Source organism: Ranitomeya imitator, chromosome 6 (genome assembly GCF_032444005.1).
Source record: "Ranitomeya imitator isolate aRanImi1 chromosome 6, aRanImi1.pri, whole genome shotgun sequence".
NCBI classification, from domain to species: domain Eukaryota; kingdom Metazoa; phylum Chordata; class Amphibia; order Anura; family Dendrobatidae; genus Ranitomeya; species Ranitomeya imitator.
In genome coordinates, this window is record NC_091287.1 from 245,162,616 (window position 1) to 245,187,856 (window position 25,241).

Consider the following 25,241-nt stretch of genomic DNA (forward strand, 5'->3'; position numbering starts at 1 on the left):
ATATATATATATATATATATATATATATATATATATATATATATATATATATATATATATATATATATATATATATATATATGCATATGCATGCAGTGGGGCAAAAAAGTATTTAGTCAGTCAGCAATAGTGCAAGTTCCACCACTTAAAAAGATGAGAGGCGTCTGTAATTTACATCATAGGTAGACCTCAACTATGGGAGACAAACTGAGAAAAAAAAATTCAGAAAATCACATTGTCTGTTTTTTTAACATTTTATTTGCATATTATGGTGGAAAATAAGTATTTGGTCAGAAACAAAATTTCATCTCAATACTTTGTAATATATCCTTTGTTGGCAATGACAGAGGTCAAACGTTTTCTGTAAGTCTTCACAAGGTTGCCACACACTGTTGTTGGTATGTTGGCCCATTCCTCCATGCAGATCTCCTCTAGAGCAGTGATGTTTTTGGCTTTTCGCTTGGCAACACGGACTTTCAACTCCCTCCAAAGGTTTTCTATAGGGTTGAGATCTGGAGACTGGCTAGGCCACTCCAGGACCTTGAAATGCTTCTTACGAAGCCACTCCTTCGTTGCCCTGGCGGTGTGCTTTGGATCATTGTCATGTTGAAAGACCCAGCCACGTTTCATCTTCAATGCCCTTGCTGATGGAAGGAGGTTTGCACTCAAAATCTCACGATACATGGCCCCATTCATTCTTTCATGTACCCGGATCAGTCGTCCTGGCCCCTTTGCAGAGAAACAGCCCCAAAGCATGATGTTTCCACCACCATGCTTTACAGTAGGTATGGTGTTTGATGGATGCAACTCAGTAATCTTTTTCCTCCAAACACGACAAGTTGTGTTTCTACCAAACAGTTCCAGTTTGGTTTCATCAGACCATAGGACATTCTCCCAAAACTCCTCTGGATCATCCAAATGCTCTCTAGCAAACTTCAGACGGGCCCGGACATGTACTGGCTTAAGCAGTGGGACACGTCTGGCACTGCAGGATCTGAGTCCATGGTGGCGTAGTGTGTTACTTATGGTAGGCCTTGTTACATTGGTCCCAGCTCTCTGCAGTTCATTCACTAGGTCCCCCCTCGTGGTTCTGGGACTTTTGCTCACAGTTCTTGTGATCATTCTGACCCCACAGGGTGGGATTTTGCGTGGAGCCCCAGATCGAGGGAGATTATCAGTGGTCTTGTATGTCTTCCATTTTCTAATTATTGCTCTCACTGTTGATTTCTTCACTCCAAGCTGGTTGGCTATTGCAGATTCAGTCTTCCCAGCCTGGTGCAGGGCTACAATTTTGTTTCTGGTGTCCTTTGACAGCTCTTTGGTCTTCACTATAGTGGAGTTTGGAGTCAGACTGTTTGAGGGTGTGCACAGGTGTCTTTTTATACTGATAACAAGTTTAAACAGGTGCCATTACTACAGGTAATGAGTGGAGGAAAGAGGAGACTCTTAAAGAAGAAGTTACAGGTCTGTGAGAGCCAGAAATCTTGATTGTTTGTTTCTGACCAAATACTTATTTTCCACCATAATATGCAAATAAATTGTTAAAAAAACAGACAATGTGATTTTCTGGATTTTTTTTTCTCAGTTTGTCTCCCATAGTTGAGGTCCACCTATGATGTAAATTAGACGCCTCTCATCTTTTTAAGTGGTGGAACTTGCACTATTGCTGACTGACTAAATACTTTTTTGCCCCACTGTAAATATGTGTGTGTGTGTATGTATATATGTATATATGTATGTATATATATATATATATATATATATATATATATATTCTATATATATAATTGTCTAAGGGTTTTTCCGTCTGTCTGTCTGTCTTTCTGTCTGTCCTGGAAATCCCACGCCTCTGATTGGTCGAGGCCGCCAGGCCATGACCAATCAGCGACGGGCACAGCAACGATGATGTCATAAAGGACATAGAAATCCCACGTTTCTGATTCAGCGACGGGCACAGTATCGACGTAGATGTCATAATGGTTGCCATGGCGACGATGTCATAAAGGTTGCCTCGACCAATCAGCGACGGGCACAATCTGCCGCGAATTCTGGAATCATCCTTGTTCATATACTACGGGGACATGCATATTCTAGAATACCCGATGCGCTTTTCCGTCTGTCTGTCTGTCTGTCTGTCTGTCTTGGAAATCCCGCGTCTCTGGTCGAGGCCTGGCGGCCTCGACCAATCAATCAGCGACGGGCACAGCATGGCGACGATGATGTCATAAAGGTTGCCTCGACCAATCAGCGACGGGCACAGTCTGCCCCGAATTCGCCTCGACCAATCAGTGACGGGCACAGTATCGTCGTAGATGTCATAATGGTTGCCATGGCGACGATGTCATAAAGGTTGCCTCGACCAATCAGCGACGGGCACAGATTCAAGATTCAAGATTCAAAGAAGCTTTATTGGCAGGACCAAATACACATCAGTTTTGCCAAAGCAAGTGTATAGAGGCAATAGGGATAGGGACTGAGGGGATGTTGGGTAGGAGCTGTGGGGGGAGGTGGATGGGGCAGATCCAGGGTGGGGGCTATAGTCCATGGCATAGGGGAGATGGATGGGGCAGATCCAGGGTGGGGGCTATAGTCCATGGCATAGGGGAGGTGGATGGGGCAGGTCCAGGTTGGGGGCTATAGTCCATGGCATCATAGTTCTCTTTCTCGTAGTCTATGACATTCGCTCACATACCGCGCTGCTATCTCCACCGCTCTCTCTTCTTCTCCCAGCAAGATATAGGTTTTCTCTTCCTCCTTCATGGTGATGAAGTCTGGGAAGAGATGTGAGAGTCTCCTGAAGTGAGTCTCCCTCACTGCTGAGTATTTGGAGCAGTGTAGCAGGAAGTGGGTTTCGTCCTCTATGGCCTCCTGATCACAGTGTTGGCACAGTCTTTCCTCCCTGGGCTTGTAGCTCTGCCTGTGTCGGCCACATTCGATGGCCAGACTGTGGGCACTGAGTCTATATCGGCTCAGGATCTGGCGGTCTCTGGGGTCCGGGAGTTTCTCCAGATATGGGGCCAGTCTGTAGTCTCTCTGTAGGCTCCGGTACATGGTCAGTTTCTGTGAGCTGATGATATCGTTCTTCCAGTCACTGACATACCTCTCCTGGCCTTCATCTGCCATCTTCCTAATTCCGGCTTTTGTCAGGTTGTTGTGATTGGTGTTCTGCTCCGGTTGGGTTTGGCTGGGCTGTTCTGGGGGTTCTGGTTTTTCTGTTTCACCTTCATGTATCAGGGCTTTATGGTGGTGGGAGCTTGGATTGCTCCTATGCAGGTGAGCCCGGAATGACAGCGCCCTCTTTAGAACTGTTAGGTGTAGAGGGAATCTGCCCAGCTCGGCCCGACAAGCACTGTTGGAGGTGCTCCGATGGACCTGGAGAAGGTGCTTGCAGAATTCCAGGTGGAATATTTCTGTTGGACTGGAGTCCCACTTTGACCAGTCTGGGTAGGTGTGAGGACCCCAGACTTCGCTGCCATACAGGAGGATTGGGGCGATGATGGAGTCGAAGATTTTTAGCCAGACCCTCACTGGTGGCTTCAGATGGTAGAGTGTCCTTCGGATGGCATAGAAGGTTTTGCAGGCCTTGTCTTTCAGGGTCTCTATGGCTTGTTTGAAGTTCCCTGACCGGTGAATCTCTAGGCCCAGGTAGGTATATTTGTCCGTTCCTGTGAGGTCGCAGTTGTTGAGGATAAATGATGGGTGTTGGTCTGATCTTCTCTTTCTCCTCTGGAACACCATGGTGTTGGTTTTCTTTAGGCTGACCGGTAGGGCCCAGGTGGAGCTGAATTTCTCTAGGATTTTCAGGTTGTCCTGGAGGCCTTTCTCGGTTGGTGACAGCAGCAGCAGGTCATCTGCATACAGCAGGAATTTCACCTGGGCGTCGTGGAGGGTGAGACCTGGTGCTGAGGAGGATTCCAGGGCGGTAGCCAGCTCGTTGATGTAGATGTTGAAGAGCGTTGGGCTTAGGCTGCAGCCTTGTCTTACTCCGCGGCTCTGCTGGAAAAAAGCCGTTCTTTTGCCGCTCACACTCACGCTGCAGCTGTTCTCGGTGTAGGAGCTTTTGATGACATCGTAGGTCTTTCCTCCTATTCCACTCTCCAGCAGTTTCAGGAATAAGCCCGGGTGCCACACTGAATCAAAAGCCTTTTTAAAGTCCACAAAGCAGGCGTATATCTTCCCATTCTTTGTATTGTAGACGTGTCTCTGAATGAGGCTGTGCAGAGTATAGATGTGGTCAGTGGTGCGGTGGTTCGGCATGAACCCTGCTTGGCTCTTGTTGAGGACGTTGTGCTCGGTGAGGAAGGTGAGGATCCTCTTGTTCAGGATACTGTTGAACAGTTTTCCCAGGTTGCTGCTGACGCATATGCCTCTGTAGTTAGCTGGGTCATACCTGTCCCCACTCTTGTGGATGGGTGTGATGAGGCCTTGGTTCCAGGTACGAGGGAAGTAGCCGGCACTCAGTACAATATTGAAGAGTTTAACCATTGCAGCCTGTATTTCTGGTGGGCTGTACTTCAGCATTTCTGGTAGGATTCCATCTAGGCCACCGGCTTTTCTACATCTTATGGAGGAGAGTCTCTCGGTTACTTCCTGTAGTGTTATAGGTGTATCCACCGGGTTTTGGAAGTTTTTGATTTTTTCCTCCATTGCTTTTAGTTTCGCCATTATGTTTTCCTGTTCTTGGCTTAGTCCTTCCTTTGGAATGTCTTTATAGAGGTCTCTGAAGTATTGGAGCCAGAGGTTGCCATTTTGGATATGGTTGTTGTTTTTCTTGTCTTTGGTGCCCATGTGGTTCCATAGTTCCCAGAAGGAGTTGTCTTGGAGGGCGTCTTGGAGTTGATTGAGCTTGGTAGAGATGTAACTCTGCTTCTTCCTCCTGAGGATGGTTTTGTACTGCTTTTGTATGGAGTCATAGGCTTCCCTCAGACCCAGGTGGTTGGGGTCTCTGTGTTTCTTGTTGGAGGCTGTTCTCAAGGTCTTCCGTACAGCTTTACATTCTCTGTCAAACCAGCCATTGACCTGTGTTTCTTTTGGTCTCTTGTAGTCGACTTTTTTAAGGTCAGACAGTCTGGCCATTGCGTAGAATATATTGTTGAGGTCCTTTGCTGCTTGGTTCACTCCCTCTGGGTTTGGCATGTACTCAAGGTTGTAGAAGTGGTGGAGCATCCGCTGTATTTCAGGTCTGCTGGAAGCTTCTTTATATCTTAGTGCCGACATTTTGGACCATTTATAGGATGGAGGCCGGGTGAAGAGGCCGCTCTGCTGTGGCTTCTGAGTGGATGGTTTCTCTGTAGATTTTATGTACAGAAGAAGTTGGCTGTGGTCTGACAGGTGCGTTTGTGGGGTGACTATGAAGGCGCTGACATCTGCCAGGTTCAGGTCTGTAATGGCGTAATCAACTACACTCCTCCCTACATGGGAGTTTAGTGTATACCTTCCTAAGGAGTCACCCTTGCTTCGTCCATTAAGGATATGAAGTCCTAAACTTTTACATACGTTCAGGAGCTTTCTGCCACTTTTGTTGACTGTACTGTCATAGCTGTTTCTCTCAGTGTGTACAGGGTCTTGGCCGTCATTCTCTGCTCCAAGTATGTAGATGTTTCCATCCGTGGTCAGGAAGTCTCTCTCTCTCCCTGTTCTTGCATTGAGGTCTCCAAAGATGAGAACTTTGCCCAGGGCCTGATAATGGGCGGCTTCTCTTTGTAAGATCTCGAAGCAGTCTGGATTGAAGTAGGGGGACTCTGGCGGTGGTATATAGGTGGCACAGAGGTGGACATCAGACTGGCAGGTGAGGATGGAGCTGCTGATTCTGATCCATATGTGGCTGTCTCCTTTCTTCACCGGTTTGATGTACTGGTGGAGCTCCTCTTTATACCAGATCGCTACTCCTCCTGAGCCCCGGCCCTGTTTGATGTTTTTATTTTTCTGGGCATGGACCAAGAATTCCTTGTATCCAATAGGCACCAGGGATTCGTTTTCGGCTCTGGTCCATGTTTCCAGGAGGATCTGAATGTCTATATTTTTCATACTTTGTATAAAATCAGGGTCCTTTGTTTTAGATCCAAAGGTTGAGGCGTTGAGACCCTGGATATTCCAGCTGCTGATTGTAAGTGAAGACATTCTTCTGTGTGGTTTGTGTGTATATATCTTGTAATGAGTATGGCTGTGTGGGACAAACCGGATTTCTGACAGTTTTATAGCGGTGCTTGGTTCCATCCAGTCACATTATTATTCTGCGCAGTGCATTGAGCAGGTTTATTATCTCATTCCTATCTCTGCTCTGCATGTATCTGTGTGGGCTTGGTGGTCTCCTCGGTGGAGGTCTCCACCTCCGATGGTCTGACACTGGGTGAAGAGCTTTGTTTCCAGCTTCAGGAGGTAGCCTTGGGGTTTTCTGCTTTATCGTTCTCGGGGGTCTTTCAGTGTGATTATGGCCACTGTTGAATCCAGGCCCGGGGTCTCTGTTTAGCACGATGTCCTTCAGCTCTTTGGCCAGGAGGCTGACCCCTTGTTTGTTGAGGTGTTTATCATCGTGCAGGTGACTGTTGTTTATGGAGAGGTGTTGTGCCAGGGTCACGTTTGGCACAGTCTTGATCTTTTCAGTCAGTTCTGCATTGATGGCTTGGGTGGTTTGCCTGGGTATGTCCTTTCTTGGAAGCAGCGATGACAGAATGATTTTACTGTCCCGGAATTTTAGTTTTGCCATCTTTGCCAGGTTGATCAGTTGTTCTGCGATCTGCTGGTCTGGCCGATTGTTTGTACCCGTGTGTATAATAATGTGCTTTGGGTTGGTAAACCGTGGTCTGCTGATGACCTCTGTCACCTGTTCAATACTTGCACAGCGGATTGTACGGACCTGTTTTCCTGGGAATAGCCGCTGTGTATTTAGGTACTTCCCATTTGAGTCCATTATTAGGACAATATCAGGACTTTGTGATGTCTTGGGTGGGCTACGGTGCTGCTGACGAGGGTCTGTGGTGCTGGCTTTGCTGGTGGCTGGTTCTGTTCTCTCTTCCATCTCTCTGGTTTCAGGATTTGAGTCCATTATTAGGACAGTATCAGGACTTTGTGATGTCTTGGGTGGGCTACGGTGCTGCTGACGAGGGTCTGTGGTGCTGGCTTTGCTGGTGGCTGGTTCTGTTCTCTCTTCCATCTCTCTGGTTTCAGGATTTGAGTCCATTATTAGGACAGTATCAGGACTTTGTGATGTCTTGGGTGGGCTACGGTGCTGCTGATGGGGGTCTGTGGTGCTGGCTTTGCTGGTGGCTGGTTCTTTTCTCTCTTCCATCATATTGTTGGTTATTATTTTAATGCTGTTTGGTGTCTCTACATTCTGTTCAGTGGTGGCCATGTTGTCTGCTCTCTGGCTTGTTTTCGTTGCCCCCTGCTGGTTCAGATGTCCAGGGCTATGGGCTTTTAATTCTCTAATCTCCTTTCGGAGTTGATCATTGTCTTTTTTCAGTTCCCCCATTTCCTGTAGTGCTGCCTTGTATTTACACTTCATTTCACACATTTCTTCCCTTATTTTCTGTATGGCTGTGTCATTTGCTGCTTGGTAATTTGCGTTGCTTTGTGAGTTTCTTTCACATGCTAATTTCAGTTGGACCAAGTCTCTTTCTAGTTGAGATAAGAAGTCTCTGATGTTATCGGGCGAGAGGTGTGAAGTGTCGGGGGTTAGGCGGCTCTGTCTGGGAATCCCTATGTGAGCATTAGAGGTAGCTGCTGGGGCTTGTAGTCCTTTATAGGTTTGTGCCTGCTCTTTGATATCGGAGAAACAATTTTCAAATTGCTGCAGAATCTCCTCCGTGCCCTGCGCCATGACTGTGCCATTTTTGTATAGGAGTATGGTGAGCGCATTGGTGTCCTCTGCTTGGCTGGTAATTTTAATCTGCTGGACACCTTTATCGTTGGTTTTAGATACATGTTTATATCGTTTGCACAGCGCAGTGCGCCAGGCTGAGGGTTGTTCTGTATAGAATAATACGTTGGTTTTTCTTTTTGGTTCTTTCTTTGTGAAATCTGCATAAAGAGTCTCTGGATTCTCTCTAACGTAGTCCATCTTGGATTTATTGCCCCCCTGTGTTATCTCCTGATCTGGCCCCCAGCATTCCTGTGTCTCTGGCTCTGGGCTTTGTTCATTTACATGTTCTAAATTTGTGTTTTCCATTTTGTAGTTATATGTTAATTATAATCCTTGTTTCTAAGAAGATTAATTTGTAGCACGTCTATAGGTTGTGCTGTAGTTAAAGAATTCTCCTACCTTCTATAGGTCCAGGTATCAGGATGTCAGATGTATGATGTCGGCTGCTTCCAGTCTGTGTCCTCCAGGAGATTCTTGTTTTGTCCTTTAAATCCTCCAATTCTTCCTTTTTTCATAAAATGTAAAGTCCAGTTCAGTCCAGATCACTTTTATGTTCCACGGAGTTGAGTTTTTCCAGGTTTTGTCTTACAGTTGACTCATTACAAGGTATAAAGTGATGGAAACAGTCTGCCGCAAATTCTGGAATCATCATTGTCCATATATTACGGTGACATGCACATTCTAGAATACCCGATGTGTTAGAATCGGGCCACAATCTATATATATAATTGTCTAAGGGTTTTTCTGTCTGTCTGTCCTTGAAATCCCTCGCCTCTGATTGGTCGAGGCCGCCTGGCCTCGACCAATCTGCAACGGGCACAGCATGGCGACTATGATGTCATATAGGTTGCCTCGACCAATCAGCGACGGGCACACTCTGCCGCGAATTCGCCTCGACCAATCAGCGACGGGCACAGTATCGACGTAGATGTCATAATGGTTGCCATGGCGACGATGATGGCCTCGACCAATCAGCGACTGGCACAGTCTGCCGCGAATTCTGGAATCCTCATTGTCCATATACTACGGGGACATGCATATTCTAGATAACCCGATGCGTTAGAATCGGGCCACAATCTAGTATATATATATTCTACTATATTATTGTCTAAGGGTCACTTCCGTCTGTCTGTCACCGATATTCATTGGTCGCGGCCTCTGTCTGTCATGGAAATCGAAGTCGCTGATTGGTCGCGGTAAAACAGCCATGACCAATCAGCGACGGGCACAGTCCGGAAGAAAATGGCCGCTCCTTCCTCCCCGCAGTCGGTGCCCGTCGTCCGCATACTCCCCTCCGGTCAGTGCTCACACAGGGTTAATGGCAGCGTTGACCGCGGTGTAACGCACTCGGTTATGGCTGCTATTAACCCTGTGTGACCAATTTCTTACTATTCATGCAGCCTATGCAGCATGAATAGTAAAAAGATCTAATGTTAAAAATAATAAAAAAAATAAAAAAATCATTATATACTCACCGTCCGTCGGCCCCTCGGATCCACAACAGGCCTTTCCCGCTCGCGATGCTCCGGTAACCGATCCATGCTGCGATCTCGCGAGATGATGACGTAGCGGTCTCGCGAGACCACCACGTCATCATCTCGCGAGACCGCAATGCACTCTTGGGACCGGAGCGCGCGAGGACCATCAGTAACCGGCCGCTTCGATCGGGATGCTCCAGAAGGTGAGTATGTAACTATTTTTTATTTTAATTCTGTTTTTTTAACAGGGATATGGTGCATACTACGTGTCTGGGCAGTATACTACGTGTCTGTGCTGTATACTACGTGTCTGTGCTGTATACTACGTGTCTGTGCTGTATACTACGTGTCTGTGCTGTATACTACGTGACTGGGCAATATACTACATGACTGGGCAATATACTATGTGGCTGGGCAATATACTATGTGGCTGGGCAATTGTTATGACCTGGTGGTTAGGAGCACCAGGCACGACCTGATAGTTAAACTCACACAGGACGAGCTCTGGGATGTGGGATCTCTGCTGACCGCAAGCCCTAATCCTAACACACACACTAGAAATAGCCGTGGAGCGCTCCTGACAAGACCTAGGCGCCTCGTCACAGCCTAAGAGCTGACTAGCCCTAGAGATAGAAAATAAAGCCTACCTTGCCTCAGAGAAATTCCCCAAAGGAAAAGGCAGCCCCCCACATTTGACTGTGAGTAAAGATGAAAGTCACAAACGCAGAAATGAAACAGGTTTCTTACTAAATAGACAGAGGATAAGAAAGGTATCTTTGCGGTCAGCACAAAAAACTACAAAAGACCACGCAGAGTGTGCAAAAAAGACCTCCGCACCGACTCACGGTGCGGAGGGGCCACTCTGCATCCCAGGGCTTCCAGCTAGCAAGACAAAATCATGATAACCAGCTGGACAAGAAAACAATGAACAAATAATGACTATCAGGAACTTAGCTTCTGCAGGAGAAGACGGGTCACCAGAAAGATCCAGGAGCGAACTGAACCAATGCAGAAACATTAACAGCTGGCATGGAGTAACGATCTGAGTGGAGTTAAATAGAGCAGCCAACCAAAGGATAAACCACGTCACCTGTGTAAGGAACCTCAGAAACAGCAGCTTCACTCACAGCCACCAGAGGGAGTCCATGGACAGAACTCGCCGAAGTACCATTCACGACCACAGGAGGGATTTCGACAACAGAATTCACAACAGTACCCCCCCCTTGAGGAGGGGTCACCGAACCCTCACCAGAGCCCCCAGGCCAATCAGGATGAGCCAAATGAAAGGCACGAACAAGATCGGCAGCATGAACATCAGAGGCAAAAACCCAGGAATTATCTTCCTGACCATAACCCTTCCACTTGACCAGGTACTGAAGTTTCCGTCTCGAAACACGAGAATCCAAAATCTTCTCCACCACATACTCCAACTCCCCCTCAACCAAAACCGGGGCAGGAGGATCAACGGAGGGAACCATAAGCGCCACGTATCTCCGCAACAACGACCTATGGAACACATTATGGATGGCAAAAGAAGCTGGAAGGTCCAAACGAAATGACACAGGATTAAGAACTTCAGAAATCTTATATGGCCCAATGAAACGAGGCTTAAATTTAGGAGAGGAAACCTTCATAGGAACGGGACGAGATGACAACCAAACCAAATCCCCAACACGAAGTCGGGGACCAACACAGCGCCGGCGGTTAGCGAAACGTTGAGCCTTCTCCTGGGACAATGTCAAATTGTCCACCACAAGAGTCCAAATCTGCTGCAACCTGTCCACCACCGCATCCACACCAGGACAGTCCGAAGGCTCAACCTGCCCTGAAGAGAAACGAGGATGGAAACCAGAATTACAGAAAAAAGGAGAAACTAAAGTAGCCGAGCTGGCCCGATTATTAAGGGTGAACTCAGCCAAAGGCAAGGACGACACCCAATCATCCTGATCAGCAGAAACAAAGCATCTCAGATAAGTTTCCAAAGTCTGATTAGTTCGTTCGGTTTGACCATTAGTCTGAGGATGGAAAGCCGAAGAAAAAGACAAATCAATGCCCATCTTAGCACAAAAGGCCCGCCAAAACCTCGAAACAAACTGGGAACCTCTGTCCGAGATGATGTTCTCTGGAATGCCATGCAAACGAACCACATGCTGGAAAAACAATAGCACCAAATCAGAGGAGGAAGGCAATTTAGACAAGGGTACCAAATGGACCATCTTAGAGAAGCGATCACAAACCACCCAAATGACCGACATCCTTTGAGAAACAGGGAGATCAGAAATAAAATCCATGGAAATATGGGTTCGGGATCGGCAAGGGCAAAAGCAACCCACTGGCACGAGAACAGCAGGGCTTAGCCCGAGCACAAGTCCCACAGGACTGCACGAAAGAACGCACATCCCGTGACAAAGAAGGCCACCAAAAGGATCTAGCCACCAAATCTCTGGTACCAAAGATTCCAGGATGACCAGCCAACACCGAACAATGAACCTCAGAGATAACTCTACTAGTCCATCTATCAGGGACAAACCGTTTCTCCGTAGGACAACGGTCAGGTCTATCAGCCTGAAACTTCTGCAGCACACGCCGCAAATCAGGGGAGATGGCAGACAAAATTACCCCTTCTTTAAGAATACCCGCCGGCTCCGGAACACCCGGAGAGTCAGGCACAAAACTCCTTGACAGGGCATCAGCCTTCACATTCTTAGATCCCGGAAGGTATGAAACCACAAAATCAAAATGAGAGAAAAAGAGCGACCATCGAGCCTGTCTAGGATTCAACCGTTTGGCAGACTCGAGATAAGTCAAATTCTTGTGATCCGTCAAGACCACCACACGATGTTTAGCTCCTTCAAGCCAATGTCGCCACTCCTCGAATGCCAACTTCATGGCCAACAACTCTCGATTGCCAACATCATAATTGCGCTCAGCAGGCGAGAATTTTCTAGAAAAGAAGGCACAGGGTTTCATCACAGAGCCATCAGAACTTCTTTGCGACAAAACAGCCCCTGCTCCAATCTCAGAAGCTTCAACCTCAACCTGAAACGGGAGCGAAACATCTGGCTGGCACAACACAAGGGCAGAAGAAAAACGACGCTTCAACTCCTGAAAAGCCTCTACAGCCGCAGAGGACCTTTCTTGGTCAAATCAGTCAATGGTTTAGCAATACTAGAAAAATTAGCGATGAAGCGACGATAAAAATTAGCAAAGACCAGGAAATTCTGCAAGCTCTTCACAGATGTCAGCTGAGTCCAATCGTAAATGGCCTGAACTTTAACAGGGTCCATCTCGATAGTAGAAGGGGAAAAAATGAAACCCAAAAATGAAACCTTCTGAACTCCAAAGAGACACTTTGACCCCTTCACAAACAAGGAATTCGCATGAAGGACCTGGAACACCATTCTGACCTGCTTCACATGAGACTCCCAATCATCCGAAAAGACCAAAATGTCATCCAAATATACAATCATGAATCTATCCAGGTACTTTCGGAAGATGTCATGCATAAAGGACTGAAACACAGATGGAGCATTAGAAAGCCCGAATGGCATAACTAGGTACTCAAAATGGCCCTCGGGCGTATTAAATGCTGTTTTCCATTCATCACCCTGTTTAATTCGCACAAGATTATACGCCCCTCGAAGATCTATCTTGGTGAACCAACTAGCCCCCTTAATCCGAGCAAACAGATCAGACAGCAGCGGCAAAGGATACTGAAATTTGACTGTGATCTTATTAAGAAGACGGTAATCAATACACGGTCTCAAAGAGCCATCCTTCTTAGCCACAAAAAAGAACCCTGCTCCCAATGGTGACGACGATGGACGAATATAACCCTTCTCCAAGGATTCCTTTATATAACTCCGCATAGCGGCATGCTCTGGCACAGATAAATTAAACAGACGGCCCTTAGGAAACTTACTACCAGGAATCAAATTAATAGAACAATCGCAATACCTATGAGGAGGTAGGGCACCGGATTTGGGCTCTTCAAATACATCCCGGTAATCTGATAAAAAATCAGGGACTTCAGAAGGAGTGGAAGGCGAAATTGACAACAATGGAACATCACCATGTACCCCCTGACAACCCCAGCCGGACACAGACATAGATTTCCAATCCAACACTGGATTATGGACCTGTAGCCATGGCAACCCCAAAACGACCACATCATGCAGATTATGCAACACCAAAAAGCGAATATCCTCCTGATGTGCAGGAGCCATGCACATGGTCAATTGGGTCCAGTACTGAGGCTTATTCTTGGCCAAAGGCGTAGCATCAATTCCTCTCAATGGAATAGGATACTGCAAGGGCCCCAAGAAAAAACCACAGCGCCTGGCAAACTCCAAGTCCATCAAATTCAGGGCAGCGCCTGAATCCACAAATGCCATTACAGAATAGGACGACAGAGAGCAAATCAGAGTAACGGACAAAAGAAATTTAGACTGTATCGTACCAATGGTGGCAGACCTAGCGAACCGCTTAGTGCGCTTAGGACAATCGGAGATAGCATGAGTGGATTCACCACAGTAAAAACACAGCCCATTCCGACGTCTGTGTTCTTGCCGTTCAGCTCTGGTCAAAGTCCTATCACACTGCATAGGCTCAGGCCTATGCTTAGAGAATACCGTCAGATGGTGCACAGCTTTGCGTTCACGCATGCGCCGATCGATCTGAATGGCCAAGGACATAGACTCATTCAGACCAGCAGGCGTGGGAAATCCCACCATGACATCCTTAAGGGCTTCAGAAAGACCCTTTCTGAAAATTGCCGCCAGGGCACATTCATTCCACTGAGTAAGCACAGACCACTTTCTAAACTTCTGACAGTACACCTCCGCTTCATCCTGACCCTGACACAAAGCCAGCAAGATTTTCTCTGCCTGATCCACTGAATTTGGTTCATCATAAAGCAATCCAAGCGCCAGAAAAAACGCATCAACATCACGCAATGCAGGATCTCCTGGCGCAAGGGAGGGTCACCACGCAACAAAGAAATAATGATTTTTACTTGTTGAACGGGGTCACCAGAGGTGCGGGGTTTCAAAGCTAGAAACAGTTTACAATTATTTTTGAAATTCAAGAACCTAGATCTATCCCCAGAAAATAAATCAGGAATAGGAATTCTAGGCTCTAAGATAGGATTCTGAACCACAAAATCTTGAATGTTTTGTACCCTTTTAGTGAGCTGATCCACACAAGAGGACAGACCTTGAATGTCCATATCTAAACCTGTGTCCTGAACCACCCAAAGTTTTAGGGGAAAAGAAAGACAAACCACAGTGCAAAGAAAAAAAAATGGTCTCAGAACTTCTCTTGTCCCTCTATTGAGATGCATTAATACTTTGGGCCAGCTGTACTGTTATGACCTGGTGGTTAGGAGCACCAGGCACAACCTGATAAACTCACACAGGACGAGCTCTGGGATGTGGGATCTCTGCTGACTGCATGCCCTAATCCTAACACACACACACTAGAAATAGCCGTGGAGCGCTCCTGACAAGACCTAGGCGCCTCGTCACAGCCTAAGAGCTAACTAGCCCTAGAGATAGAAAAAAAAAGCCTACCTTGCCTCAGAGAAATTCCCCAAAGGAAAAGGCAGCCCCCCACATATATTGACTGTGAGTAAAGATGAAAGTCACAAACGCAGAAATGAAACAGGTTTCAGCAAAGGGAGGCCAGACTTACTAAATAGACAGAGGATAGGAAAGGTATCTTTGCGGTCAGCACAAAAAACTACAAAAGACCACGCAGAGTGTGCAAAAAAGACCTCCGCACCGACTCACGGTGCGGAGGGGCCACTCTGCATCCCAGAGCTTCCAGCTAGCAAGACAAAATCATGATAACCAGCTGGACAAGAAAACAATGAACAAATAATGACCATCAGGAACTTGGCTTCTGCAGGAGAAGACAGGTCACCAGAAAGATCCAGGAGCGAACTGAACCAATGCAGAAACATTGACAGCTGGCATGGAGTAACGATCTGAGTGTAGTTAAATAGAGCAGCCAACCAAAGGATAAACCACGTCACCTGTGTAAGGAACCTCAGAAGCAGCAGCTCCACTCACAGCCACCAAAGGGAGTCCATGGACAGAACTCGCCGAAGTACCATTCACGACCACAGGAGGGAGTTCGACAACAGAATTCACAACAGGCAATATACTATGTGGCTGGGCAATATACCATGTGGCTGGGCAATATACTATGTGGCTGGGCAATATACTATGTGGCTGGGCAATATACTATGTGGCTGGGCAATATACTACGTGGACATGCACATTCTAGAATACCCGATGCGTTAGAATCGGGCCACCATCTAGTGTGTGTGTGTGTGTATATATATATATATATATATATATATATATATATATATATATATATATATATGTATATATATGTATATATATATATATATATATATATATATATATATATATATATATATATATATATATATATATATATATATATATATATATATATATATATATATATATATATATATATATGTAATCTCTTAATCAATTCTTCCTTTTTCTAGTTTACTTGTTGTTACTTATCCGATTTTTCAATTTTTTTTTATTATTTTTTTTTTTTTTAAACAGAAGGCTGAGTATCCGAAAGTTTTTGAAAATGTACAACTTAGAGGCTTAAATAACATAAAAGCAGATGAGCTGAAGAGGATTGTGCTGGCAGAAATGTTTCCAGAATTATTTCAACAATATGTAAGTCAATCCATTATATATGGGTTCCTGGCCTTCTCTTCCTTTTGCAGTTATGATGATTTAATTCAGTCCAAAGTTCAGGGTTCTTCTTTATAGTTAACAGTTTATAACCGCTTAACGGGAACCTGTCACCTGGGATAACGCTGTTAACTTGTAGGTATGCGGTTAATCCGCAGGTTAACAGCGTTATGATGCTGTCCGGCGCTGGCACACAGCTGAATGCAACAGGGAAGAAAGGATCTTTATTCTCTCCACCAGTGTTATGTAGTCCGTCATGGGGCGGCAGCGGTTCAGTCACTGCTGAGTATACAGAGCAGCCATTATTCCTGGTGAAAGGTTCCCTTTAAGTTATCTTTGTTCTACATTTTAACTATTTAGACAGTTTAAAAAAAATGCAGTATAAGTTTTACAATTATAATTTACCTAAAGGTTGTTCATCCACAATTTTCAAAAAAGTTGGGAAACTGGGAAATGTAAAGTAAGCAAGATTGCGATGATTTGGAAATCTTTTTGTTATATTACATTCAGGACATAGAACACACAGAAAATGAAAAATGGTAATTTCTCTAGTTACCTTCCACGACAGCATATGGAGGTTGCCTCTTTGCTTTAATGGGGAACAGGAAATACGGAGAGGTTAAAAGGCCCTCCCACCTCCCCCTCACCAGTGTCTTTCCTGTTCCCCATGGGACAGAGAGAGGTTTCTTACGTGTGCTGTGGTGGCCGGTAACTACTGCACCTACTAAGGCTCTGCCTATTAAAAACCGGGCAGCATGGTGTCGTATCTTACCTCCCCCCTTATGCTGCTCCCGTCGCGCCGCGCTGCGGTGTCCTCGGGACCGTTCCCTGGCCTTCCCGCGCCCCCGTGAGGGCAAAGCAGGCCAGCGATCCCGACCGGAGTCCTCCCTGAGAGGTCTGCTCTCCTCTGCACGCTGCTGGCTACCCGGAAGTTGTCGCGTGTGTCACTTCCGGTCTTTTCTGCGCTCTCTGGGGGCACTTTTGCCGGCGGCGCCTCGTGCAGGACGCCGTTCCTCCACCCGGGACCATGGAGGGGAGGAGGATTTCGTTAACCGCTGGGGGCAGGGAAATGCTGCAGAGCATAAAACCTCCAGAAAACGTCGCAGGTAAGACTGTCCTGTCATGGAAAGCAGTACCTGCCCTGTGCCTGCAGAGCCCAGCGCTGCCCCTGCCACAGTAAGTGCTGCAGGGACAGGGGTCCTTAGCTAGTGATTTAGGGGGATATTATTAGTTCTGACTCTCTCTCCCCTCTCGTTGCAGGGAGAAAAGTCCACCCCTAAAACTACTACTAAAAAGAAATGTGCCATCTGTAACATTAAGCTGCCCCCATTATGGGAGAAAAAACTCTGCAGAACCTGTAGTGACAAGATTGTCAGGGCAGAGCAACATTCTCTATTGGAAGAAATCTGCTCCTTAGTCAAACAAGAGGTGCAATCTTCCCTAGCGGCCTTTACCCCTCCACCCCCACCTCCACTTTCTCCAGCTAAGAAAAGAAAAATCCAGGATAAGGATTCTGAATCTGAATCAGACCTCTCCTATGCCTCATCCTCGGGTCGACGGGAGGAACCTACGTCCCCTATAACCTCTGAAGCTAGGAAATATCTTTTTTCTTCAGAATGGGTTGAGGATTTAGTATCTGCCGTACGCAGTACTATGGGGCTGGAGGAAGAGTCAGAACCACAGTCCATACAGGACCAGATGTTTGGTGGTATAACTAAGGGTAAACGGGTGGGTTTCCTGATTCATTCTAATATATCTGATATGATTGATCAAGAGTGGGAACTACCTGAAAAACGTCTCAGTACCCCATCCGAGATGAAGCATAGATTCCCCTTAGAAGGGGATTCGGCCAAATCGGATGTCCCCAAGGTCGATTCACAAGTGGCAAGAGTGGCTAAGAGAACCGCTCTTCCGTTCAAAGACTCTTCACAATTAAAAGATCCAATAGACAGAAAAATTGAAAGTCTGTTGAAAAAATCGTGGGAGATCTCCACGGTAGCCCTCAAAGCCAATATTGCGTCAACGTGTGTGGCCAGAGCACTTTTACGCTGGTTGGGAGAACTGGAATCCCACATATCCCAGGGCACTTCTAGAGCTGAATTGTTAGACTCTCTACCCAGTCTTCTTAGCGCCACGGGTTTCTTGGCGGATGCCTCTATGGAAACTATCAGAATTGCTGCTAGATCATTAGTGCAGACTAATTCAGCTAGAAGGGCACTTTGGCTAAAAATGTGGCCTAGTGATATCACCTCCAAGGCCAAATTGTGCGCCATACCGTTTAAGGGTAACTATGTCTTTGAGCCTTCCCTAGATGACATCTTGGAAAAGGCAACCGATAAGAAGAAAGCCCTCCCAGAACAAAAAACTCCCAAAAAGAAATGTTTTCGTCCCTTTCAGACCCAAACCTCTCAGAGAGGAAAAGGCAAGTCCGGGAGATGGAGTTACCCGAAGGGAGGGGGGACAAATATCCTTATCCCTCAACAGCAGCAACAGTCTCAGCAGGAGAAGCGGTGACTTCGACTCGGTGGGGGGGGAGACTCTCAAATTTTGTACTTCAGTGGCAAAACATCACCAATTGCCCCTGGATCCTCAACGTCATTAAAGAGGGTCTTCTAATAGAATTCATTTCCTCCCCCCCACGGGGTCTAAAGATTACCTCCCTTCCCTCCTTAAAAAAACAGTCCATATTAGAGTCGGGTCTCAGGGCCCTAAAGATGTCAAATGTGAAATTTCAGGTTCCGGAATCAGAGAGAGATCGGGGGCATTACTCCCGTCTTTTTCTGGTACCCAAACCTTCGGGCGAGTCCCGTATTATTATAAATCTGAAAGGCCTCAACCGGCATGTGAAATACCGAAGATTCAAGATGGAATCAGTGAAAAATGCCATTCCCTTGATAAGCCCTCACTCGTTCATGGCTACTGTCGATCTGAAAGATGCATACTTTCACATCCCCATTCACCAGAGACATCGACAGTATCAATTCAATTCAATTCAAATGAGCTTTATTGGCAGGACTAAAGGTACCTTCACACATAACGATATCGTTAACGATATCGTTGCCTTTTGTGACGTAGCAACGATATCGTTAAGGAAATCGTTCTGTGTGACAGCGACCAACGATCAGGCCCCTGCTGGGAGATCGTTGGTCGCTGAGGAAAGTCCAGAACTTTATTTCGTCGCTGGACTCCCTGCAGACATCGCTGGATCAGCGTGTGTGACACCGATCCAGCGATGTCTTCACTGGTAACCAGGGTAAACATCGGGTTACTAAGCGCAGGGCTGCGCTTAGTAACCCGATGTTTACCCTGGTTACCAGCGTAAAAGTAAAAAAAACAAACACTACATACTTACCTACCGCTGTCTGTCCCCGGCGCTCTGCTTCTCTGCACTCCTCCTGCACTGGCTGTGAGCGTCGGTCAGCCGGAAAGCACAGCGGTGACGTCACCGCTCTGCTTTCCGGCCGCTGTGCTCACAGCCAGTGCAGGAGGAGTGCAGAGAAGCTGAGCGCCGGGGACAGACAGCGGTAGGTAAGTATGTAGTGTTTGTTTTTTTTTACCTTTACGCTGGTAACCAGGGTAAACATCGGGTTACTAAGCGCGGCCCTGCGCTTAGTAACCCGATGTTTACCCTGGTTACCCGGGGACCTCGGGATCGTTGGTCGCTGGAGAGATGTCTGTGTGACAGCTCTCCAGCGACCAAACAGCGACGCTGCAGCGATCGACATCGTTGTCGGTATCGCTGCAGCGTCGCTGAGTGTGAAGGTACCTTTAGTATCTCAAATTTGCAGTACAGAGGGGACGTCTGATAAAGCACTATCAGTTCAACATTCTTCCGTTTGAGATCTCCTCTGCACCTTGAGTATTTTCCAAAATAATGGGGGAAGTAGTCTTCTTTATCCGGAGGCAAGGCGTCTGTATAGTGCCTTATCTAGACGACCTTTTGTTAGTGGCTCCCACCAAACAAACCTTGGAGTCTCATGTGTCAAAGACTCTCAATATCCTGACGTCTCTTGGATGGGTTCCGAATCTGGAAAAATCACAGCTACGACCCTCCAAATGCAGGAAATTCCTGGGAGTTCTTCTGGACTCTGCAAGACAAATGTCCTTCCTTTCATTGGACCATCGTCTAACCCTACTATCGAAGGTCAAGACGTTCAGAGACACCAGATCCCCTACAATAAGAGAAGGCATGTCTCTTCTAGGATCCATGACAGCCTGCATCCAATCGGTACCATGGGCCCAAGCTCATTCCAGAATTCTTCAGGCACATGTCCTGCAGAATTGGAACGGTCATCCCAGTTCTTTGAACAAGAGGTTGTACACACCGGGTCGTGTCAAGGCCTCCCTGGCATGGTGGGTAACCCCAAAAAACTTACAAAAAGGAGTCAATTGGACACAAGTCCCATTGACTACAGTTACAACAGATGCCAGTGAAAGAGGCTGGGGGGCCATGATAAATCACACCCCTTTCCAAGGTCTCTGGGACCAGACAACAAGCAGGAAGTCATCCAACTACAGAGAACTAAAGGCTGTAGAGGAAGCTCTACTAGTAAGGGGTCATCTTATCAAGGGACATTACATTCGAGTATATTCGGACAATATGACTGCGGTGGCTCACATCAGACATCAGGGCAGTTCAAAGAACAACAACCTAAAGAACATATCTACCCGATTATGTTCCTGGGCAGAAAGACATCTATTATCCCTGACGGCAGTTCACCTGAAAGGCTCATCCAACACTCAAGCAGACTATCTAAGTCGCCAGGACATACATCCGAGGGAATGGTGTTTGAGCAACCGAAGTTTCGAGATACTTGTGAACAAATGGGGTCTTCCAGAAATTGACCTCTTTGCATCCCGCCAAAACGCGAAAGTCGAAGCCTTCTTCTCCCTAAACCCCAGGGACGGCTCCAGAGGAGTGGATGCACTGGCCCAGAAATGGAATTTTCAGCTGGCCTATGCGTTTCCACCAATTCCGATATTGGCAAAAGTCTTGCAGAAAGTTCGGGAAGAACAGACACCAACTATATTGGTAGCCCCGTTGTGGCCAAAGAGGAGCTGGTACAACCTGATAGTGGATTTACAGGTGGATGGCCCGATCCAGTTTCCTATGGAACACCTTCTTTCTCAAGGACCAATCCATCTCCTAGATGCTCACAAATGGACTCTGGCGGCATGGCTACTGAGGCCCAGGTGTTGAGAGCCAAAGGACTATCAGAACCAGTGGTTTCCACACTTCAAAAATCAAGGAAACCAGTAACCAATGCTATAAACAATAAAGTCTGGAAGAAATTCTCATCATTTTGTCTTCCTGAAATATCAGATCCCTTCAATCCGAATTTATCACAAATTCTAGACTTTCTGCAAAAAGGCTTAAAAATAGGCCTCAGGCCTAGCACCCTAAACGTCCAAGTTTCCGCCCTCAGTTCAATATTTGACCAGGATCTGGCAAATCATCGCTGGATTAAGAGGTTCATGATATCAGCTTCTAGGATGAACCCTAAAAAACGGATAACAGTACCATTATGGGACCTTAATCTGGTATTAGAAGAGCTTACAGGTCCACCCTTTGGACCATTATCCTCCTGTTCTCAAAAAAATCTGATCTATAAAACAATTTTTCTAGTGGCCATTACCTCAGCAAGGAGGGTGGGAGAGCTACAGGCCCTCTCAATGAGAGAACCATATTTGTCCATTAGAGATGACTCAATAATACTGCGCCTCGACCCTTCCTTTCTTCCAAAAGTCGTATCTGAATTCCACCGCTCCCAAGAAATTGTTCTACCTTCTTTTTGCCAAAATCCAACAAATCCAAAAGAGGAGAGATTTCATACGCTGGACGTCAGACGCATTGTATTATTTTACCTAGAGCAAACCAGCTCTTACAGACTTGATCAAAATCTATTTGTCCATCCATCAGGACAAAATAAAGGGAAGAAAGTAGCAAATAGTTCTATTGCTAACTGGATCAAGAAAGCGATAGCAGAAGCATATCTTGCTCAAAATAAAACTCCTCCAGTGGGAATCAAGGCTCATTCGACTAGATCAACCTCAGTCTCCTGGGCAGAAAGAGCAGGTGCATCAGCAGAACAAATCTGCAGGGCAGCTACATGGTCTTCGTTACAACTTTCTCCAGACATTACAGATTGGACATAATGCCCAACAAGGATTTAGCCTTCGGCCGGAAAGTACTCCAGGCCGTTGTCCCTCCCTAGCGCCAAATTAGTTGGTATTCCTCCGTATGCCGTCGTGGAAGGTGACTAGAGAAAATGGAATTATTCTTATCGTTAATTCGGTTTCTAGGAACCTTCCACGACGGCGCTGGTTCCCTCCGTATACTCCTGGATTTAAATCTGGGATTCGAGGTAAACCGGTGCTATGGTTTTCAGTTATAAGTCACTGGTGAGGGGGAGGTGGGAGGTGGGAGGGCCTTTTAACCTCTCCGTATTTCCTGTTCCCCATTAGGGCAAAGAGGCAACCTCCGTATGCCGTCGTGGAAGGTTCCTAGAAACCGAATTAACGGTAAGAATAATTCTATTTTTTCCATTTTACTTGCAAAAACTAACTCCTTTAGAATTTTGAAAAAAGTTGTCGCACCACTATGTCCTCCATTGTGTAGCATCTCACCTGCTTTTTACAACAGTCTGTAAGTGTCTGGTAAGTTAGGAGACCGATTTCTGGGATTCAGCAAGAGGAATATTGTCCCATTCTTGAGTGATGTAGGATTCTATCTGCTAAACAGTCCTAGGTCATCTTTGCTGGATTGTTCGTTTCATAATGTGCCAATGTTTTCTATAGGTGAAAGGTGTGGACTGCAGGCTTTCTATAAAGCCATTCTCTTGTGATGGATGCAGTGTGTGATTTAGCATCGTCTTGCTTGATATTCAAGGTCGTCCCTGAAATAAACATCTGGATGGAAGCATGTGGTGTTCTAAAACCTCCATATAATACTCAACATTGATAGTCTTTAAAGATACATTCCTGTTTCAGTCACAAGGGCAGCATCGGCATAAGTTTAGTCCCAGCTTGGAAACACAGAAAGGTGGATTTAACAGCGGCCCACTTCCCCGGCCCTGACTGACATTAGCTCTGCATTGAGGCCGGCTGTCAGTCAGGGCCGAAGCTTGTTACATCTGCCGCTCTGTATAGTTAAAGCAGTGACTGAACCGGCGCCACCTTGTGACTGAAACCGTTCCCCCCTCGCCCGGCGTTACGGTCAGCTGTCAGTCAGTGGTGGGAAGCGTGGTTAACAGCCACAGGTCTGTAAACTCAAGAGTAGTGACTTAATCAGCGCCAGGGAGTATAAAGTTCATTTTCTCCCGCTGCATTCGGCTGCGTGCAGGCACCAGGCAGCATATTATCGCTATTAACCTGCAGATTAATCCCATATCTACAGGTTAATAGCTTTGATTTTTTTTATTTTGAAATTTAATTACTGGCAAGAGTAATCATCTTATGCTAGGCATCTTCCATCCTGCCCCACAAGTTTGTTTTAATTGGTGTCCAGCAGAATTGCAAACTAGTACGTAAAGATAATGCATTAGGTTTACATACTGGTTTTCCTTGGCTATTCTCCATTATTGCCACTGAAATGTGTTTTTTTTTTTTATTATTACTGCAGTAATTAACCCCTTAAGGACTGGGTGATTTTTCGTATATGCACTTTAGCTTTTTCTTCCCCTTTTTGCAATCAACACATTGCTAACTTTTATAATGTTTTTTTTTATACTTTTTTTCAAATCATGAATCGGCATGTTTCTGGACATGTACCGTATAATCAGCAGGGAGAAATAATAAAATAGAAAAGGTATAAAACCTAACTTTTATTAGTACCATTAAAAAAACAAAACACTGTACTGTCCCACATACAGGTGCAGCTCACAAAATTAGAATATCATCAAGTATCCACAATCAATGATGGTTTTGGGAGTCATGTAATCAGCTGGTGTAGGTCCACTGTGTTTATTAATATCAAAGTCAGCGCAGTCATCTACCAGGAAATTTTAGAGCAGTTCATGCTTCCCTCTGCCGACAAGCTTTTTGGAGATGGAAATTTCATTCCCAGCAGGACTTGACACCTGTCCACAATGCCAAAAGTACCAATACCTGGTTTAAAAACAACAGTATCACTTTGCTTGAGTGGCCAGCAAACTCACCTGACCGTAACCCCATAGAAATTCTAAGGAATATTGTCAAGAGAAATATGAGACACCAGACCCAATAATGCAGACGAGCTGAAGGCTGCTTGTTACGGAGAAGCGGGGTCAGTGGGTGCTCTCGTCCGCTGGCCCGGCTGTCTTTAGCAAGACTGCATAGACCACGGCTCATACCACTGAACGCCCGCTCTATCTCCCAGTGGGCAATACACTACACAGACAACACAGGGTTAAGGTAAAACAGGGTGGCAATACTTTATTGAACCACAGCACACAATAACAAACAGAGCATTCCCAACATGCCTGGAATTGTATGGGTACATGGCTGCATATAAAATATCACTGCGTCTCCACGTGTTTCCAGTTAACATGATGTCAGAGCTCCCAGGGTCGCTACTCCATCTGTGGATGAACGCACAGAGAAGGGGTAACGACAAGCATAGGGAGATGACCAAGAACTGTCCATAGAGTCCATACAAGGTCCAAAGCCAGTTGACACGAGAGTCACCACCTGTCGTATCGGACCATCTCCATGGAACAAGGCGACCAGCGGGTCCCAACCCTGGCTTTCTCCAAACATATCCATGGTGCAGAGATGGTCACTGGATCAGATCTGTGTCCTTCCAACCGGAGCCGAAAACCCCTAGGTTGTATCCTATAGCGTCCTAGACCAGTGTCCCTCGTGATGGTGCTATGATGAATTGTTTGCTGTCCTTTCTTCTGTCTGTAGTGTGGTTTGCAGAATGTCTTGCTGGTAGCTCTGTGTACTTCAGTCTCCCAGGATGTGAACTCTGAGTCAATTTATACCCAAGGCCTGTAAGCTATTTTTAGAATTACCCAGTGTCCTTTAGTTCAACATCAAGATATGGCAAACAATGGTGATGGGATTAAGTAGCACTATTAGCATATAAGCACACATCAATAAACAAAGCTTAACCCACTCAATGTACAGTCACTATTACAGACTTACACAGTATGTTAGATAGTATATCAGTGGGCA

General features: G+C 46.1%; 1 protein-coding gene across 7 annotated transcripts in view; it reads left to right on the top strand.

The window, feature by feature from the left end:
• Positions 1–25,241, top strand: part of LOC138642413 (uncharacterized) — a 347,309-nt gene that overhangs the window by 132,479 nt on the left and 189,589 nt on the right. For 6 of the 7 annotated variants that reach the window (XM_069730557.1, XM_069730558.1, XM_069730555.1 and 3 more), the window contains one exon: positions 15,948–16,067. The exons of the other annotated variant lie outside the window; for it this stretch is intronic. In XM_069730557.1, the coding sequence (XP_069586658.1) occupies positions 15,948–16,067 (120 nt within the window). The remainder of the gene's footprint in view (positions 1–15,947; positions 16,068–25,241) is intronic. 7 annotated transcript variants of the gene reach the window in all.